Source organism: Oncorhynchus masou, chromosome 33 (assembly GCF_036934945.1).
Source record: "Oncorhynchus masou masou isolate Uvic2021 chromosome 33, UVic_Omas_1.1, whole genome shotgun sequence".
In the NCBI taxonomy this organism is placed as follows: Eukaryota; Metazoa; Chordata; class Actinopteri; order Salmoniformes; family Salmonidae; genus Oncorhynchus; species Oncorhynchus masou.
The window spans coordinates 41,577,891-41,596,029 of NC_088244.1; the positions used below are offsets into that span (position 1 = coordinate 41,577,891).

General features: G+C 42.9%; 1 protein-coding gene across 1 annotated transcript in view; it reads left to right on the forward strand.

The window, feature by feature from the left end:
• Positions 1-18,139, forward strand: part of LOC135527601 (phosphatase and actin regulator 3-like) — a 57,821-nt gene that overhangs the window by 19,768 nt on the left and 19,914 nt on the right. The window contains exons 2-7 of the mRNA XM_064956092.1: positions 3,877-4,041; positions 7,308-7,472; positions 9,856-10,074; positions 12,909-13,128; positions 13,788-14,029; positions 16,093-16,246. Of these exons, the coding sequence (XP_064812164.1) occupies positions 3,877-4,041; positions 7,308-7,472; positions 9,856-10,074; positions 12,909-13,128; positions 13,788-14,029; positions 16,093-16,246 (1,165 nt within the window). The remainder of the gene's footprint in view (positions 1-3,876; positions 4,042-7,307; positions 7,473-9,855; positions 10,075-12,908; positions 13,129-13,787; positions 14,030-16,092; positions 16,247-18,139) is intronic.

Consider the following 18,139-nt stretch of genomic DNA (forward strand, 5'->3'; position numbering starts at 1 on the left):
AATGGCTGCCAAAGGTGTTTCCACCAAGTATTAACTCTGGGGTGTGAAGACATCAAGACATTCTCTTTTTTTCTTCTAATTCATCTGGAAAATGTTCTATGACTTTCTTTCACTCTGGAAAAAAAGTAGGTTGTGTAGAACTGTAGGAAAAATAATTTAATCCCTTTTTAGATTAAATGTTTAGGCAGCAAAATATGAAGACTGTGCAAGGGGTGTGTAGACTTTCACTAGGCACTGTATATATATAAATATATATATATATAAAAAATAGCAGCCCAAATCTACTCTTGGTCAACCCTATTTGGCCTGTTAGTGGAATTATCAGATAATTCAGATTTTTGGCATCTGAAAAAGATGCAATTATACAATGTTATCATTCAATGCAGTACTATGCAATAACTGAGATATAAGGGACCAGTTGCTAGCATGGACTCTTCATAAAGACCGGGTCCCTCTGAACTCTCACCTCCCTTTGTGTAATGGTGGTGCAGGTGCTCGCTAGTCTCTCTCAGATCAGGGGTCTTAAATCAATGTGTGGCTGCTCACTAGGAAGCATAGACACAAGCATCCTCTCACTCTCTTCTGAGCTGTGTGCTCAGACTGTGACTGGCCATGGCCAGATGGCAGCACAGTTGCAATGCCAGGGGGGTAAGTGAGGAGGTTAGCTGGCATGGCATAGCATGGCAGTGGGTAAGGAAGTGGCCTGTTGAAGGGTACATTGTTTAGTCCTCCGAGTGAAGAGGGTGAGGGGGGTGGGAGGAATGGATTTGAACAGAGCTGACCTGAGAGACCCTGAATCCCAAATCAACCTCTAGCCCCTACCCCCTATACACTTGGATAGATATGAGACGATTCGATAGGTGAAAGCGATATGGCAACAAGTCCACCTGGCCTATCAGAGGGCATGATGGAGGAATTGACATGTAAATATCTAGACAAAGCCATATCCTGAGCTTTGAATTGATTTCTGAAGGTTGGTGGATCCATTCGTTTTCACTATGTGGGATTTGAGACATGTCACTCGACAAGCCATGTGTACTGTATATGGTGTGTGTGACCTCCATCAACTGTGATATTGCACCATGAAGTGTCCTTCAACAATGCCCTTGAAACACGCTCATAAGGCATATGTTTGGCCTACTTATGTCATTGCACCTATGAACAGCCCACCTTTCAACTCTACCTTAGGACAACAGCCTTTTAGTTACAATCGTGTCTGTCATGCATTCTGTCAGTCATGCATTGTCTGTCATGCATTCTGTCAGTCATGCATTCTGTCAGTCATGCATACTGTCAGTCATGCATTCTGTCAGTCATGCATTCTGTCTGGCATGCATTCTGTCTGGCATGCATTCTGTCAGTCATGCATTCTGTCAGTCATGCATTCTGTCAGTCATGCATTCTGTCAGTCATGTTTTATGTCTATTTACTTTAGTCATTAGAGAGACAGCTGGAAATGAATTGCAATTATTTGTTAGAGCTGGCAGTATCTCACTCAGTGTAACGTATTACTGAGATATGTCAGGGAAAGGCAAGCTAAGTAGCACCAAATACAGAGCAGGGTTGTGTTCATTAACGCACACAACATAACACATTTTATTAATGATCTGCATTGGAAAACCAGCATTTATTATTGGACAAGTCTAACTAGTCCCTCCTTGTTTCAATCTGTTTTCTGCCGTTTGGTAGGAACATGACCCTGGTCTTTAAGTGTGTGAACAGTGAGGGAGTTCATCTTGGCCAGTCAGCAGGGCACAATTGTTGTGATTATAATCACACAATTTGAAGAACTCTTAGTTACCACAGCTTCCACACTAACAGGGTATACATTACAACATATTAAGATGCAAACGAAGTTGTAGGTTTTTTTTAATCGTTTTATTGTGACCGTACAACAGTAACCTCACAACACTGTCAATCATGCTTGAAAATATACATTTTGAGCGTCACACATATCTCTGTTGATTGTGCACTTTGCCGTGATTCAAAGAGACACTGGAGTCACAGGAAAACAGAGTGTATTGACATCGGATGTGCAGCAGTGATACCACATATTATTTTAGGAGGGTTAGATGTAGCTCAAATCTTTTTCATGTTGAATTTTGAATCTGTCCTGTCATATGTACATGAGTGGCAAACCATAATGGCAGTTAAAATTACATTTGCTTTGTTCTCCTTACTTGCACAGTAAAATACTAGCTGTGGAGCTATACAGAGCAGGTGTTCTCTGTAAAAATATTCCGGTTTTGAATTCACTGACAGCATGGTTAAACGGGGTGGGGTCCTCCTTGACATGCAGTACCACTGTAGTTCTGAGTTTAGTACACTAGGATTCTTTATTGAATCCTCATTATTATTCAGTAACATTGCAATGAATATGGATGTCTGCTATATTCTTCATATTTAAAACATCCTTCTTAAAGTTTATAGGAGACTAGCACGTGTGAAATCTAGAATACTGTATGCAGAGTCTACTATGAAAATCATTGGACTCTCATGAACACTTCTTATGCTGCAATCATAAAATCTCCCTTTTTTCCACACACAATGTATTGAGCCTAAATGTGATAGGTTGGGTAAGTCTTCCAGACTTTTAGCACTTGTAGGCTAAACACTCGCAGCAGCTGGAAGACTAATACATACTGTGGACTATGTACATAACTGCAAAGAAATGGGGTGCTGCCTAAACACGATACATGGATTTAATTCATCCAAATGTACATTAGCATATTAATTGAAATTGTATTGTTCACCACATGTGGTACAGCCCATTCAAGATGGAAATTTTACACACTTTTTTAATATATCCCCATCCGGTGAAGAAACAAATTCTGAGCTTTCTCCAAATTCAATGTTATCTGTTACTCCATTTTTTAAACAGGTTTCCCTCTATGGAAAATGTAGAAATACTTGATATACATTATGAATTACTGGGCTCTGATTGGCTACTGGAAATTCTCCTTCCGTATGGCAACAGCCTAGAATCCCCCCTCAACTCTCCTCTCCTCCCTCCCACCTCGCCACCCCCCCCTCCCCTTTTCTACTCACTGACCTCCTCCATGCTGCTTACCCCCTTCCCTGCATGCAGTTGGGCTGCTCTGCCTCCAAGGAGGCTCCTCTCCACCGACTGACTGCAGCATCTGGATGTTGTCGCCATGGCAACAGCAATGCCCCCCCCCCTCCTTCCTACCTCCTCCCCCTTCTCTAATCTCGCTGTGCTCGCTGCCGCGCGTCTTCAGGCTTGACCTGGATTCCGTTGTGTGCTGGTTGACAGTTAGTCGGCCAGACGTGCGTGCCAGTCAACTGACTCGTTTCTCCATTATTTGGGGTCAAACTCCAGAGCCCACTTCTCCCCCACATCCCATCCCATCCCATGCATTTGTAGAGAGAGAGAGAGAGAACGAGGCATGTTGCACACGGCATCGGGGCTCTGTCCACCCTCCCTCTCCTCCACTGTACTCCAACAACACTCAGTTCCTCAGTGAAGTGAGGTTTTCCCGTCCTTTTCCCCCGGTTTTGTTGAAAGCCTCTGTAGCCTGTACTGACTACAGAAACCAAAATGTCTGCCTCCTGCCTGTTCCTGTTGTTGTGGGTTTAGTCACACTAATGTTTATCGCTTGGATTCTTTCTGGTCTATTCATTGTACATTTCCTATGTATGTACCCTGTTTCTTTGCAATTGAATATGAACACAACACATCAGTAAGACTACAGTGTACATCAGTGCAGCTGTTGTGTGGGCCTGTGGCCTTGTGGCCAAAAGTAGGTTTCATCTGCATAATGAATAGGGTGAACATTGACACATGACATGATTTGCATAATTGACTGCTAACTAATATCCATCCTCCCTGTCTGCTACACACCTCTCTGGTTGCAGTGGAGGTGATGGACCATCAGAGGGTGCTGCATACTGGCTGCCTGGTGTCGGGGGTCCACACCCCGCCCATCCGCCGCAACAGCAAGCTGGCCAGCCTGGGGCGCATCTTCAAACCCTGGAAGTGGAGGAAAAAGAAAAACGAGAAGCTGAAGCAGAGCTCCACAGGTGCGCGCGTGTGTGTGTGTGTGTGTGTGTGTGTGTGTGTGTGTGTGTGTGTGTGTGTGTGTGTGTGTGTGTGTGTGTGTGTGTGTGTGTGTGTGTGTGTGTGTGTGAGAGAGAGAGAGAGAGAGAGAGAGAGAGAGAGAGAGAGAGAGAGAGAGAGAGAGAGAGAGAGAGAGAGAGAGAGAGAGAGAGATGGAAACTACACAAACATGCACACATGCAGGCGTAGTAGATTAGGAGTAAAGGGACTTGAGTAATTCCCCAAATATTTAAAATGGCTTCCTCTATCTCAACTTACCATGACCCCAAATAGGACTCTCCATTTCTGTCAGATCAGGGGTCATGAAAGAAAGGACACAAAAAAGGAAGCCATTTCAGAATAGGGTCGTTCCATTTGAAATGAATCACTTTTTGACCGCACCCATATTGCATACCCCACCATACCATGAGACATCCATGTCTTCATCAATGAAGAATATTAACGGTTTGATATCATTTAAAAGCTTACAACAATCAGGGTAGTCAAACTATTTTATAATTTATTTTTTAACCTTTAACATGCATTTTCTTAGCGTGTAAACTCTGATGGATTTAATTTTCGCATATGCTGTAGCTTAGACCCTAATTTTCATCATCTGAGGTGTTTGTGTTGTGCACGTCATCGGTTGAGACAGCTGCATACCCTTGAATACAGGGTGCGTGTCATTTCAATCACTTCAGGCCACTACAGTTTAGCTGGTACACCATTGACATTTAAAACTACCACAAGATGTCTGCTGGTCTATCCCCCGCCCGAATGTCAACTTAAATGCAAATGTATATTCTATTATCTATATTTCTATGATTTCAATAGGTTTCCTATGGAAGATCGACAATTTAAAACAAATTATATTCCCATTCAAGTTAACATTCTCTGATTCTCTATTCAAGAGTATGCTAAGTCTCAACCGATTGCAGGCACAACACAAACACCACAGGTGATGCAAATTAGGGTCTAAGCTACAACGTATGCACAAACAAAAATGGGTGGGTGTATAGCACGAACGTCAAGCTTGAATCTCATCACGTATAGCTACCACTTCCCTAACCTTAACCTTTTAAGCTAACCTTAACCCTTTTAGCTAACCCTAACCCTTAAACCTAACTCCTAAACTTAACCCTAGCCCCTAGCCTAGCTAGCTAACGTTAGCCACCTTGCTAGAATTCGTAACAAATCATGCATTTTGCAATTTTGTAAGACAGTGTACATGTTTTGCTAATTCGTAACATATAATACAAATTGTAATTCATCTCATATGAAATGGTGGCCATCCACAAATTAATACATACAGTATTTTTGTATTTATCCTTTATTTAACTAGGCATGTCAGTTAAGAACAAATTCTTGTTTACAATGATGCCCTCCCGGGGAACAGTGGGTCAACTGTCTTGTTCAGGAGCAGAACAGATATTTATTTACCTTGTCAGCTCGGGGATTTGATCCAGCAACCTTTTGGTTACTGGCCCAACACTCTAACCACTAGGCTACCTAAAATATTATCCTAATTGGTGTGTGAATTGATTTTCCCCCTCATCAATCTACACACAAAACCCCATAGTGACAAAGCAAACACAGCTTTATAGAAATGTTAGCAAATTTATAAAAACTCAAATATTACATTTACATAAGTATTCAGACCCTTTACTCAATACTTTGTTGAAGCACCTTTGGCAGCGACTACAGCATCGAGTCTTCATGGGTATGATGCTACAAGCTTGGCACACCTGTATTTGGGGAGTTTCTCCCATTGTTCTCTGCAGATCCTCTCAAGCTCTGTTGGGTTGGATGGGGAGCATTGCTGCACAGCTATTTTCAGATCTTTCCAGAGATGTTTAATCGGTTTCAAGTCTGGGCTGTGGCTGGGCCTCTCAAGGACATCCAGAGACTTGTCCCGAAGCCACTCCTGCGTTGTCTTGGCTGTGTGATTAGGGTCGTTGTCCTGTTGGAAGGTGAACCTTTACCCCAGTCTGAGGTCCTGAGCGCTCTGGAGCAGGTTTTCATCAAGGATCTCTCTGTACTTTGCTCCACTCATCTTGGCCTAAATCCTGACTAGTCTCCCAGTCCCTGCCTCTGAAAACGTCCCCACAGCATGATGCTGCCACCACCATGCTTCACTGTAGGGATGGTGCCAGGTTTCCTCTAGAAATGACGTTTGGTATTCAGGCCAAAGAGTTAAATCTTGGTTTCATTAGAGCAGATAATCTTGTTTCTCCTGGTCTGAGACTCCTTAAGATGACTTTTGGCAAACTCCAAGCGGGCTGTTATGTGTCTTTCACTGAGGAGTAGCTTCTGTCTGGCGTCTCTACCATAAAGGCCTGATAGGTGGAGTGATGCAGAGATGGTTGTCCTTCTGGAATGTTCTCCCATCACAGAGGAACACTGGAGCTGTCAGAGTGACTAAGGTTATTGGTGACCTCCCTGACCAAGGCCCTTCTCCCCTGATTGTTCAGTTTGACCGGTCGGTCCAGCTCTAGGAAGAGTCTTGGTGGTTCCAAGCTTCCTCCATTTAAGAATTATGGAGGCCACTTTGTTCTTGGCGACCTTAAATGCTGCAACAATGTTTTGAAACCCTTCCCCAGATCTGTGCCTTAACACAATCCTGTTTCGCAGCTCTACAGACAATTCCTTCAACCTCATGGCTTGGTTTTTGCTTTAACGTGCACTGTCAACTGTGTGACCTTATATAGACAGGTGTGTGCCTTTCCTAATCATGTCAAATCAATTGAATTTACCACAGGTGCACTCCAATCAAGTTGTAGAAACATCTCAAGGATGGCCAATGGCAACAGGATTCACCTGAACTCAATTTCTAGTCTCATAGCATAGTCATAGCATAGCATAGCGAGTCTCAATATTTATGTAAATAAGGTATTTCTGTTTTTTATTTTGTAATACATTTGCAAAAATTTCTAAAAAGCAGTTCTTGTTCTGTCATTATGGGGTATTGTGTGTGATTGCTGAGTTTTTATTTTATTTTTAATCCCTTTTTGAGTAAGGCTGTAACTTAACAAAATTTGGAAAAAGTCAAGGGGTCTGAATACTTTCAGAAGGCACTGTATGTATGGAAAGTTTTGTTCAAATCTAAAGGGGTGTGGTCAAAAAGTGATTGAAATCAAACCCAATATGAAAATAATGTAATGTAGTCATGCTATGGAGACCATGAGCGTGAAATAGAAGGTAAAACTTGTAGAATACTGCAGACTAAGCCCTGTATGTTGTCTCCCTGCAGATGTGGCTTTGTCCAGTGGGTGCATCTCTCCCGAGCCCGGCTCCCCCTTGCAGGGCTCCTCAGACGGGACAGGCATGTTGGGGAGTTTTGGGGGGTCTCTCAGCGCCACTCTCACGGTCAGCAGTGTGGAGTACCTGGGCCCAGAGGAGGAACTCCCCCCGCCAGGTAGGACAGCCCAACAACCCTACAAAGAAAACTAAGACCCAATCCTAAATCCTATGGTTTATTATGCACTTATGGAGATCTGAGAGGATTTGATTGGTACAGTGCCTTGCGAAAGTATTCGGCCCCCTTGAACTTTGCGACCTTTTGCCACATTTCAGGCTTCAAACATAAAGATATAAAACTGTATTTTTTTGTGAAGAATCAACAACAAGTGGGACACAATCATGAAGTGGAACGACATTTATTGGATATTTCAAACTTTTTTAACAAATCAAAAACTGAAAAATTGGGCGTGCAAAATTATTCAGCCCCTTTACTTTCAGTGCAGCAAACTCTCTCCAGAAGTTCAGTGAGGATCTCTGAATGATCCAATGTTGACCTAAATGACTAATGATGATAAATACAATCCACCTGTGTGTAATCAAGTCTCCGTATAAATGCACCTGCACTGTGATAGTCTCAGAGGTCCGTTAAAAGCGCAGAGAGCATCATGAAGAACAAGGAACACACCAGGCAGGTCCGAGATACTGTTTACAGAAGACGTTTAAAGCCGGATTTGGATACAAAAAGATTTCCCAAGCTTTAAACATCCCAAGGAGCACTGTGCAAGCGATAATATTGAAATGGAAGGAGTATCAGACCACTGCAAATCTACCAAGACCTGGCCGTCCCTCTAAACTTTCAGCTCAAACAAGGAGAAGACTGATCAGAGATGCAGCCAAGAGGCCCATGATCACTCTGGAAGAACTGCAGAGATCTACAGCTGAGGTGGGAGACTCTGTCCATAGGACAACAATCAGTCGTATATTGCACAAATCTGGCCTTTGTGGAAGAGTGGCAAGAAGAAAGCCATTTCTTAAAGATATCCATAAAAAGTGTAATTTAAAGTTTGCCACAAGCCACCTGGGAGACACACCAAACATGTGGAAGAAGGTGCTCTGGTCAGATGAAACCAAAATTGAACTTTTTGGCAACAATGCAAAACGTTATGTTTGGCGTAAAAGCAACACAGCTCATCACCCTGAACACACCATACCCACTGTCAAACATGGTGGTGGCAGCATCATGGTTTGGGCCTGCTTTTCTTAAGCAAGGACAGGGAAGATGGTTAAAATTGATGGGAAGATGGATGGAGCCAAATACAAGACCATTCTGGAAGAAAACCTGATGGAGTCTGCAAAAGACCTGAGACTGGGACAGAGATTTGCTTCCAACAAGACAATGATCCAAAACATAAAGCAAAATCTACAATGGAATGGTTCAAAAATAAACATATCCAGGTGTTAGAATGGCCAAGTCAAAGTCCAGACCTGAATCCAATCGAGAATCTGTGGAAAGAACTGAAAACTGCTGTTCACAAATGTTCTCCATCCAACCTCACTGACCTCGAGCTGTTTTGCAAGGAGGAATGGGAAAAAAATTCAGTCTCTCGATGTGCAAAACTGATAGAGGCATACCCTAAGCGACTTACAGCTGTAATCACAGCAAAAGGTGGCGCTACAAAGTATTCACTTAAGGGGGCTGAATAATTTTGCACGCCCAATTTTTCAGTTTTTGATTTGTTAAAAAAGTTTGAAATATCCAATAAATGTCGTTCCACTTCATGATTGTGTCCCACTTGTTGTTGATTCTTCACAAAAAAATACAGTTTTATATCTTTATAAGCTTGAAATGTGGCAAAAGGTCGCAAAGTTCAAGGGGGCCGAATACTTTCGCAAGGCACTGTATATATGATAAAACTTCCACCTCCTAGCCTGTCATAGGGCAAGGTGGAGCTACAGTCCTCAGTATTTTGACAGTGAAGCATTTTTTATTTATTTGGGCTATATACTCCAGCATTCTGGATTCTAAATCAAATTATGAATATGAGCTGAATGTACTGAACTTAGCCTTTTATGCCGTGAAGTCTACCATCAACCGTATTGATTTAGCCAGTGACACATTTCAGAGTAATCAAACTTACAGAGGGCCATGGACTTCGACTGAATCCTTCGTGTGTATCTTTGATAATAGTTTATAGGCATGTCAAAGGGACTATATAGACTTTCAAAATATATCTTCTATTTTTTATTTATAATTGTGAACAATTATTAATAAACTTTTGACATTATTTACAATAGGAAAAACTAAGATACATGATCTATGATATGGAGAGATCACCATTTTAGTATTCATGTTCTTATACTGTACAAATTATTCAAAGTAGGTTACGTTTAACCACATGATACTCACAAGAGCCACTAGGGGGCAACGGAGATAATGTATAAACAACCAGAATGGTACTTATAATAGCATGGTTCATTCACTGACAACAACTATCTCACTGTGAATGATGGCACCTGATTAAACTTTGATTTAACTCAATTAAACAAATGTCTTTCAGCGGCTGCGCCTCCAGAGGATTGTGAGCCAGAGGAGGAGAGCAGTCAGAAAACAGAAGAGGAGGGAGAAGAGGAGGCGCAGCCTAGTGCCGATGCCTCCGACGAGGTCCAGGAGGGAATAGAGGAGAAGGAGGAGAGACTAGAAGAGGAAATACCTCGAGGAACCACGCCACCTCCAGTAGCGGCCAAACCGGTGATGCCACAGCTGAGCAGTGGCGAGGGTGAGTAGACGAGTGTAGTGTATCAGGGTAGGGGTCAATTCGAATCGAGCTCATTACGATTCCAATTTTTTCTCATTGAAAAGCATTGAGAAAAATTGGAATTGATTGAAATGGAATTAACACGGTTGGAGTATATAATTAGGAAGGGACCATCATGCCAAAACACATCGGCCAGCAAATACATACACATGTACTGCACTGCACACTCAGACAATGGTAGTGTGAACCCCACATGTACAAGCACACAAACACCCAAAAACATGTGACGGAGACTATCCATGTACGGCCGACCAGGATTCAATCTCACATCACCAATGACACAAAACTACAAAAGCGAGCATGCTTCCTTCCTACCATTACCGTACCAATAGTTTTGTTTGGCTGAGGGTAATACTACTTTGTCATGGCATGATGGGTACTACGAGCACATACAGCTAACTAGCTGACATCTGCTACCTATACTGTACACAACACACCAAAGGATCACACATCTGCGCATGAAGAGGATGGACCACCCATACCGCGAGAGTAATAGTTTTTAAGATTCACATTGAGCATGCGATTATGGTGGATAGTCAGATTAATATAATAGTTCAATTAAAGCGTTTACATGCTTTGCAAGGAGGCCGATTTCCCTAATAATCCTGTTTACATGGATACATCTGCAATCAGGCTACCTGATGGCACTCTGATAAATGCAAAACATCGGCAATCAAAATAAACGTTCTGCAACATGGACCATGTTATTTCTGGGAAGCATGCATGGTCCACAGACGATGCAATCTCAACCACACTGCACACTGCCCTAACCCATCTGCTTCAAGAGGAATACCTATGTGAGAATACCTATGCTGTTCATCGAGTACAGCTCGGCATTCAACACCATAGTACCCTCCAAGCTCGTCATCAAGCTCGAGACCCTGGGTCTCGACCCCGCCCTGTGCAACTGGGTACTGGACTTCCTGACGGGCCGCCCCCAGGTGGTGAGGGTAGGTAACAACATCTCCTCCCCGCTGATCCTCAACACTGGGGCCCCACAAGGGTGCGTTCTGAGCCCTCTCCTGTACTCCCTGTTCACCCACGACTGGGTGGCCACGCACGCCTCCAACTCAATCATCAAGTTTGTGGACGACACAACAGTGGTAGGCTTGATTACCAACAACGACGAGACGGCCTACAGGGAGGAAGTGAGGGCCCTCGGAGTGTGGTGTCAGGAAAATAACCTCACACTCAACGTCAACAAAACTAAGGAGATGATTGTGGACTTCAGGAAACAGCAGAGGGAACACCCCCCTATCCACATCGATGGAACAGTAGTGGAGAGGGTAGCAAGTTTTAAGTTCCTCGGCATACACATCACAGACAAACTGAATTGGTCCACTCACACAGACAGCATCGTGAAGAAGGCGCAGCAGTGCCTCTTCAACCTCAGGAGGCTGAAGAAATTCGGCTTGTCACCAAAAGCACTCACAAACTTCTACAGATGCACAATCGAGAGCATCCTGGCGGGCTGTATCACCGCCTGGTACGGCAACTGCTCCACCCTCAACCGTAAGGCTCTCCAGAGGGTAGTGAGGTCTGCACAACGCATCACCGGGGCAAACTACCTGCCCTCCAGGACACCTACACCACCCGATGTTACAGGAAGGCCATAAAGATCATCAAGGACATCAACCACCCGAGCCACTGCCTGTTCACCCCGCTATCATCCAGAAGGCGAGGTCAGTACAGGTGCATCAAAGCTGGGACCGAGAGACTGAAAAACAGCTTCTATCTCAAAGCCATCAGACTGTTAAACAGCCACCACTAACATTGAGTGGCTGCTGCCAACACACTGACACTGACTCAACTCCAGCCACTTTAATAATGGGAATTGATGGGAAATGATGTAAATATATCACTAGCCACTTTAAACAATGCTACCTTATATAATGTTACTTACCCTACATTATTCATCCCATATGCATACGTATATACTGTACTCTATACTCTATATCATCGACTGCATCCTTATGTAATACATGTATCACTAGCCACTTTAACTATGCCACTTTGTTTACATACTCATCTCATATGTATATACTGTACTCGATACCATCTACTGTATCTTGCCTATGCTGCTCTGTACCATCACTCATTCATATATCCTTATGTACATATTCTTTATCCCCTTACACTGTGTATAAGACAGTAGTTTAGGAATTGTTAGTGAGATTACTTGTTGGTTATTACTGCATTGTCGGAACTAGAAGCACAAGCATTTCTCTACACTCGCATTAACATCTGCTAACCATGTGTATGTGACAAATAACATTTGATTTGATTTGATTTGATTCTGAAAATGACTTCTAAGACCCATACATTCAGTTGTTCCTAACTCGGCTCGCCCGGCTGGTGCAGGCACATGCAAAGATCAAATACACAGCTGGAACACCCATTAAGGTGTTTACACGCCCTAATCATTTGAAAGATTGCTCAGAAAACCAGGTGTTTTAATCGGCGTATGCTTACTTCATTTTTTGACTTTACACCGATTAAGATAAGCCGAGTAAGGTGTTTACATGACAATTGCATAATCTGCCTACTGCCATAAACATTTTAACATGGAATTATTCCTGTACATGTAAACGTACCTATTGTGGACCATTCAAATAATTTTGAGACACTGTGCTGTCATAGACAAACAAAGTACAGATTTTCATTTGGAGTCATCATCATCTAAACATCATTGGTATCAGTTTTTACATTGTACTTAAGGTCATCTATACACATGTATGCATAAACAAATACAAAGTACAGTAGATACCTGACCTTTGTCTTTCTTTGTCCTTCAGACCCATCCCCTGTGTCCTCACACTTGGCCAACTCTTTCCTGCCTAAGGAGCCTCCCAGGACTCCCGATAGCCTGGCCCCCATGGTGTCCCTGCGAGGGCCCCACTCCAACCCCTCAGGGTCTCCTCACCTCACCAATATTATGCACCCTCCAATGCCCCCTAGCTGTATCATGGAAGAACTACAACGAGCCTTTGCCTCAAAGGCGAATCGGCAAGAAAGGTGAGGGGCACAACACAGTCACAGCAAACAGCCATATAATCTCCCCATCATGTGACCGGGCATTCATGTTGTCTCTAATGTTTGGTAAAACTTAATGCCTGTGGGTAGAATTCTTTATAACTTGTTATAAGCATATATGAGCCTTTATAATGTCTTAAAATAAAGTTTATTATAATATGTTAGGTCTCTGTATCAACAGTTCCACTGACTCAAAATGGCTGGTATTTAGTCAGGCTCATTATGAGACGATGACAAGACATTATAAACACTGTCACACATGCGAATAGACATTCTCATATCTTACAATGCATTATAACTGAATCATGATGCAGTATACCTACTGGTGTTGAATAAAGCGTTACTTAATGTTCAACCCCACATCTAACCTCAACATCATTCCTTTCAGTGATGTTGCAGCCAATTAGCTTACTACCGCCATGTTGCATTTTCACTATCCCATAATTGAAGAACCCAGTGTTCACTCCTATGGTATCTTCACCACATGCTCACCCATCCATGTTAACTCCAACCTGTTACCTTTCAAAATGACCCAATGCTACCTCCCATAAGACCTGCACTGCCTTGCTCACCCATCCATTAACCCCCCCCCCCTGTTCTGTTAACCCCCACATTCCCTCCTCCCTCCCGTGTCCCCTCAGTGTGCATGGGCCTGCTGAGCCGTGCTCGCCCCCTTGGCGGCGATCTGACGGGCGGATTTCTCGCTCCTCCAGCTCGGAGAATCAGTCGGTGGCGGGTGGTGGCTTTGTCGACTGGCTCCACCAAGCGGAGAGGAAGATGGAGGCGGAGGAGAACAAGGAGAACGTGCGGCTGGACCAGTGCTTCTCCGACAGCTCGGGCCTCCCCCATGATCAGGACGACTGGAACGACTCTGTCATCTCCGGTGTGTCCATTCTTAAAGGAAAGATCGCATACAATGATATCCACCAAATCAACAACATAGATTAATGACATCCCCCTTGTTAAACTAATTCCCAAGCAATATACAGTTGAAGTCGTAAGTTTACATACATACATACACCTTAGCCAAATACATTTAAACTCAGTTTTTCACAATTCCTGACATCTAATCCTAGTAACATTCCCTGTCTTAGGTCAGTTAGGATCACCACTTAATTTTAAGAATGTGAAATGTCAGAATAATAGTAGAGAGAATGATGTATTTCATCTTATATTTCTTTCATCACGTTCCCAGTGGGTCAGAAATGTACATACACTCAATTAGTAGCATTAGCATAGTAGCAAATTGTTTAACTTGAATCAAATGTTTTGGGTAGCCTTCCACTAGCTTCCCACAATAAGTTGGGTGAATTTTGGCCCATTCCTCCTGACAGGGCTGGTGTAACTGAGTCAGGTTTTCAGGCCTCCTTGCTCACACACGATTTTTCAGTTCTGCCCACATTCTATAGGATTGAGGTCAGGGCTTTGTGATGGCCACTCCAATAGCTTGACTTTGTTGTCCTTAAGCCAACTTGACTTTGTAGTCCTTAAGACAACTTTGGAAGTATGCTTGGGGTCATTGTCCATTTGGAAGACCCATTTGCGACCAAGCTTTAACTTCCTGACTGATATCTTGAGATGTTGCTTCAATATATACACATATTTTCCTCTCTCATGAAGCCATCTATTTTGTGAAGTGCACCAGTCCCTCCTGCAGCAAAGCACCTCCACAACATGATGTTGCCACCCCCATGCTTTACGGTTGGCATGGTGTTCTTCGGCTTGCAAGCCTCCCCCTTTTCCTCAAAACATAACGATGGTCATTATGGCCAAACAGTTCTACTTTTGTTTCATCAGACCAGAGGACATTTCTCCAAAAAGTACGATCTTTGTCCCCATGTGCAGTTGCAAACCGTAATCTGGCTTTTTTATGGCGGTTTTGGAGCAGTGTCTTCTTCCTTGCTGAGGCTTGCGGCCTTTTAGGTTATGTTTTAGGTTATGTTGACATATTTACATATTTACTGTGGATATAGATACTTATAGATACTTTTGTACCTGTTTCCTCCAGCATCTTCACAAGGTCCTTTGCTGTTGTTCTGGGATTGATTTGCACTTTTCGCACCAAACTATGTTCATCTCTAGGAGACAGAACGCGTCTCCTTCCAGAGTGGTATGACAGCTGCGTGGTCCCATGGTGTTTATACTTGCGTACTATTGTTTGTACAGATGAACGTGGTACCTTCAGGTGTTTGGAAATTGCTCCCAAGGATGAACCAGACTCGTGGAAGTCTACAATTTGGTTTCTGAGGTATTTGCTGATTTAATTTGATTTTCCCATGATGTCAAACAAAGAGTCACGGAGTTTGAAGGAAGGCCTTGAAATACATCCACAGGTACACCTCAAATTGACTCAAATTATGTCAATTAGCCTATCAGAAGCTTCTAAATCCATGACATCATTTTGGGGAATTTTCCAAGCTGTTTAAAGGCAAAGTCAACTTAGTGTATGCAAACTTCTGACCCCCTGGAATTGTGATACAGTGACTTATAAGTGAAATAATCTGTTTGTAAACAATTGTTGGAAAAATGACTTGTGTCATGCACAAAGTAGATGTCCTAACCGACTTGCCAAAACTATAGTTTGTTAACAAGAAATTTGTGGAGTGGTTGAAAAATGAGTTTTTATGACTCCAACATAAGTGTATGTAAACTTCTGACTTCAACTGTATAACAATTCAAAAATAGACTTTCATTTTTTAACTTTCTAACTCCTGTGTTAAACTTTTTGGGGGAAAACAGAGACACAAATGGCAGACACAGCAGTTTTAATCTGACAAATGTAAAAAGCTTTTTTTTTTGGTGGGCATTATGGACTCTCCTAAACTTGAGAGGTCCACGTGATTTACAATAAGGTTTAAGTTGCGTGTGAACATTTTAGGTTAGGTTTCTGTCCTGTGAGAGTGATCTTGAAGTGATCGCTGATGTCGTTTGTGTGTGTGTGCGCAGGTACACTACCTCGCAGGCTAAGGAAGGAGCTGTTGACAGTGAAGCTTCGGAATCGGCCCAGCAAGGAGGAGCTGGAAGACCGGAATATCTTCCCGGCACGGACCGAACAGGAGCGTCAGGATATACGCCAGCAGATTGAGATGAAACTCGCCAAGTAAGTAGTCATCTTCTCTCCTCACCCACTCCTTTCTCACTTCATCTTTCCATAACACCTCACATCGTCTCGTCACCCCTTTTTCTCAAAAGGCATTGGAGAAGAAGGTCCAAGGAAAGGGACCTTGGATCTTCTTGTTCAATATGGTTGGGAATGAGGCAAGGAGCAAGGAATGCCGAAAAGGCCAATTGAGAAAAATTCCATCTAGATCACATCCTGTAGGCCGACCTCTATGACACCTCTTCCTCTTCAACATCTTTCCTTCCCTAGAACAGGGGTACCACTAATTGAGAAGGTCCAGTGACCCAAATTCCCTAGATGGCAAAGGTACGGATGGATATTGTCCTTTATCAGCACTGTGGTACTGCGTAGTGACAAACATAGTCATCTAGGATTTAGGAAGCATGTTGTTATATTAAATGTACATTAAATGAGACTAAGAATTTGAATGAATTACAATTTCTTTCAAATGCAAACATGCGCAAAATTGCATCAACATTGCTGAGGAACAAAACATTTAAATAAAATAAAGTGCATGTTTTCTGAAGAACAACGTAAAAAAAAAATTTGAACAAAAATAATAATCTTAATGCACAGAATGTCACTGTGGGCCATGCAATATTCATGTATAAGTCACTCTGGGCCTTGCCCTGCATTAATGAGATAAATTACACTTTCTGTCTCCTGCCAATGCTTTGAACTTAGGCACAAATGGTGTGAGAGCAACTCAGACACTGGTGCAGGTGTTCACTGGTGAGCCTGGTGCGGGAATTGTTTTTAATGAAGTTAATTGTGGAGACGGCTGATAAACCGCTGTATGTGGAGCCAAACATGGTCAGGATTTAGTGCCAGTTTCTTGAGAACATGGACATCAGCTGCAGGCATTATCTTTCCCAGAATGTGACAGGGTCCATCACTCCATTTATAGTGATTTAACATCTACCCACCTGAAGATCTGTTTTGCTTCTTCTGACAATGAGCAGAAGCAGTTCTATTCCAAAGTGAAATCATTAAAGCGAGCCTTGAAGTTATCCATCAGCTTCTGGAAGAAATCAACATGGTTGGGAACAGCTTTGTCTCCCTGCGTTTGCACCAGAAGATTGGGGAAGTGGACAAGTTCTCCCTGGAGATAATTCACCATCATTACCAACATTACGACCAAGAATACGACTTTCCCGAATCGGATCCTTTGTTCGTACCCCCCAGGGCAATTTAACTGATTCCAGAGGCTGTTCCAAAACACTGCAGGCGGAAAAGAGGTACGCACAACACCCACCGCTTCCGAGTCTATTACTCGCTAATGTTCAGTCTCTGGATAATAAAGTTGATGAGTTGTAACGGTTTTCTTGAGGTGAAGGAGAGGCGGACCAAAATGCAGCGTGGTTTCTATTCATGTTTATTAATAAAGAAAAAACTATACATGAATAGACTAACAAAAACAATAAACGTGAGAAAACCTAAACAGCCCTATCTGGTGCAAACACAGAGACAGGAACAATCCCCCACAAACACACAGTGAAACCCAGGCTACCTAAGTATGATTCTCAATCAGAGACAACTAATGACACCTGCCTCTGATTGAGAACCATACTAGGCCGAAACATAGAAATACCCAAATCATAGAAAAACAAACATAGACTGCCCACCCCAACTCACGCCCTGACCATATTAAATAATGACAAAACAAAGGAAATAAAGGTCAGAACGTGACATGAGCACGGTGCGAGGATTTCCTTCCAGAGAGATATCAGGGATTGTAACATACTCTGTTTCATAGAAACATGGCTCTCTCGGGATATACTGTCTGAGTCCGTACAGCCAGTTGTGTTCTCAGTTCATCACGCAGACATGAATAAATATCTCTCTGGGAAGAAGATGGGTGGGGGTGCATGT